Source organism: Miniopterus natalensis, chromosome 1, assembly GCF_054644295.1.
Source record: "Miniopterus natalensis isolate mMinNat1 chromosome 1, mMinNat1.hap1, whole genome shotgun sequence".
Taxonomy (NCBI): Eukaryota; Metazoa; Chordata; class Mammalia; order Chiroptera; family Miniopteridae; genus Miniopterus; species Miniopterus natalensis.
In genome coordinates, this window is record NC_142081.1 from 66306328 (window position 1) to 66309648 (window position 3321).

The 3321-nt window shown below is 34.4% G+C and overlaps 1 protein-coding gene across 1 annotated transcript; it reads right to left on the reverse strand.

The window, feature by feature from the left end:
- Positions 1-1878: 1878 nt before the first annotated feature.
- Positions 1879-2847, reverse strand: LOC107526996 (olfactory receptor 4K2). The gene has a single exon (XM_016199622.2). It carries the CDS (start codon positions 2830-2832, stop codon positions 1879-1881), a length of 954 nt encoding a protein of 317 aa, XP_016055108.2. The 5' UTR covers positions 2833-2847.
- Positions 2848-3321: the final 474 nt, after the last annotated feature.

Sequence of the window (3321 nt, forward strand, 5' to 3'; positions counted from 1 at the left end):
ACCACTATTTAAAAAACAACTGTGCTTTTATTTTGAGGACATAAACACATTTCATCCTCAAATTAATACTGTAGACATTCATACAACAATTTCAAATGTGACTAGCTTTAAAAAACAGTATCAAAAACTTTTAAACTGTAAAGTTGTTCCCTTCTTTGCTTAATACATTGAGGAAGAAAAGAAAACACACTGATAAAAAAAAAACACTTTTTTTTACCAGTTGGTTTAAAATAAAAAGTTAGGAATTTCCTTTTCTTAATTTCTTTCTCATCAATGATGATTAGTGCATATATACTTCTTGGTTTTCTCTTCTTACTCAATAATGCCAGAAAAGGAAAACAATTTGATATTTATCAAATACTGTGGTTACAACAGATCTTTACTGTTATGGATACAAGTTGGATAATATACTGGACCTTATGTTTATAAATATAATTTAGTAAATTCAAAATAGCAGTTAATTTTTAATGGTTACCATCATTTAAAGCAGATGATTTGCAAAGCAAGGCATCCAGGAGAATTATTTCTCTTGACCTTCCATGCTTACAATTCCAGTACTGAACAGCAGGTGGTAGTAACACCTCGTGTACCTTAGAGCTAATCTTGAACCTGGTATTATTTAAAACGCTAAATCACACACACCTGTTTGTACACAGAAACATGCTTACTATATTGACAGTGTATTCCTAAGCAGAGAATTCTTATTTTTGCATCCAAATATTAAAAGGAAGGTGTAATTTAACCAAAGTGTAAAACAATATAATACTTTTAAATGAAACCATAGGCTCTCAGTAAATTCACTTATTGTCATAAATGGTATCTCTGAATTTAATTCTAGTTTTAACTTCCCAGACATTAAGCTGCCATAGTTTTTGTATGAAATGAATTGTACTGCTTTGAAACTCATTTCATCATATTTTCTGATTTTCTTAATTCTCCAGGCTCTTTACCGATTCTGCATTATCAAAAGGAGTTATAGCTGTGTTTCTTTCCTTACTAGCTAAAAGTGAGTGACAGAAATTCTTCTACTTATAACATTTTCTTTGGAACTCATCAATATTTGTAATGAAACAAGTCTAGGGTTTTCTTTAATAGAAGAGATCACAAATTGGTTTAAATGTTAAGTAGTAATGACTCAGAGATATGTGTAGAAAGTCATTGCCTATTTGTCAAAAGCTACTCCTATGGCAATATTGAATTTCGAAGCCTTATAGATATAGAAATTTTACTAATTTGTTGTCCTTTAGGGACAATTCTCTGAGTAATTCAATTGCTAGTTTTATGTAAATGTTATCTCCTAGTTTTCTTTTACTCTATACTTCCTCTTTCCATTTTTTTTTTCCTTTTTTTAATGAGTAGGATATTAATCTTGAATTTCCTAACTGGAAAAATCACTCATTTCTTTTTAATCCTCACCTGAGGACATGTTTACTGATTTTAGAGAGAGGGAGGGAGAGAGGGAGACAAAGAGAGAAAGAGAAACATCAATGTGAGAGAGAAACATCAATTGGTTGCCTCTTGTTTGTACCCCAACCAGGGTTGGAACCCACAACCTAGGTATGTGCCCTGACCTGGAATTGAACCCACAACCTTTCTGTGTACGGGATGATGCTCCAACCAACTGAGCCACACCAGCCAGCTCTTGGCATTTTTATAGATATTCTTTGCTCCTAGGATAAATTGCTTTCGTCAACTTGCTGTTCTAAAATTTAAAAATGTATTTAAAACATATTCATGAAATAGTTTTAAAAATGAACTTACCTTGTACTTTCGCAAATTTTGGCAATTAACAGTTTGATAAGAAATAAGAGCATAGTACATGCTGTGTTCTCAAAAACTGTGGTACTTAATGCCTAGGATGTTAAAACTAGAAGTTAACTAAAAATAATGCAAAGGAGTTGCCTTGTTGGAATGTAGAAGCCTATTTTTCAGTTTCCTCATGGCTGTCTTTACTTCTTGATTTCTCAATGTATAGATTACTGGATTCAGAATGGGAGTAAAGATGGTATAAAACACAGACAGGATCTTGTCTACTAAAAAACTGCTTAGTGGCCACATATAGATGAAGATGCAGGGCCCAAAGAACATGAAGACAACCATGAAATGAGCTGTGCAGGTGGAAAGAGCCTTAGACGACCCTCGTGAAGAATGATTCTTGATAGTAACCAGGACAATAACATAAGAATTAAATAAAAGAATAAAGCAGGACAAGGCAATTATGCCACTTGTAGAGATCATAAAGAGGCCCAAGACATAAGTATCCACACAAGACAACTGGAATACTACAGGAAGGTCACAGAAAAAGCTGTCCACATCATTGGGACCACAGAATGGTAAAGTGAGAGCAAATATGACCTGACTCATTGAATGCATGACTCCCACAACCCAGGAAGCCACCACAAGGGCAACACACACCTGGGGACTTAAGATTGAAGCATAGCGGAGAGGCTTACATATTGCAATATACCTGTCAAAGGACATAGCCATAAGTAAAATTATCTCCGTACCAGTAAAAAGGTGTAGGAAAAATATCTGAGCGATGCAGCCATCAAAGGAGATGGTTTTGTGTCCAGTAAAGTAGTCTGTAATCATCTTAGGGGTGGCAAAGGAAGCAAGAGACATATCAATGATGGAAAGGTTGGTAAGCAGGACATACATAGGAGAGTGTAGGTGAGAGTCAGCTACAACTGTGATGACTATGAGGCTATTACCCACCATTGCTGCCACATAAAACAATGAAAACACCATGAAGAAAAACATCTGTAGTTCCCAGGAATCAGAGAGTCCCAACAAAACAAATTCAGAAACAGTAGATTTATTGGCTACATCCATTGTCTTGAATGATAGGTGGAAGCCTGTATCAAAAAGAGAGAAAGGAGAAAGTATCATTCTATTGAAGCAAAGTTCCAGTTTCAAGAATTCACTTTCATAGCTTTTTTTCCTCTGTGGAAACTTATCTTTACTATTCTTTCCAACCTCATTTGGTATATTGGTATGAAAGATAATTACAGGATATTAGGGATCATAGTGGAATTACCACTTAAGTCACAGATGCTGAAAATAACACTTTCCTTTCTGGTTCTAATGGGCAATCAAATTGAGATTATATCATCTTGAACAGACGTATTTATCTACATACTTGTCCATCCATTTGTTTATATAATCCTAAAGATAATGGCCAACATTAAGTGAGCACACACATTTAGTTATTTAGATTTCACCCATAATGAAAGAACATTAAAAAAATGGTATCATATACAAGTGACATGGGCTCTTAAGCAACATTATGGAAAGACTTCAATGAACAGTTACAGAACTCTT

Coding starts and splice junctions, on each gene's coding strand:
- LOC107526996 (XM_016199622.2), bottom strand. CDS start 2,832: ATGGATGTAGCCAATAAATCTACTGTTTCTGAATTTGTTTTGTTGGGA.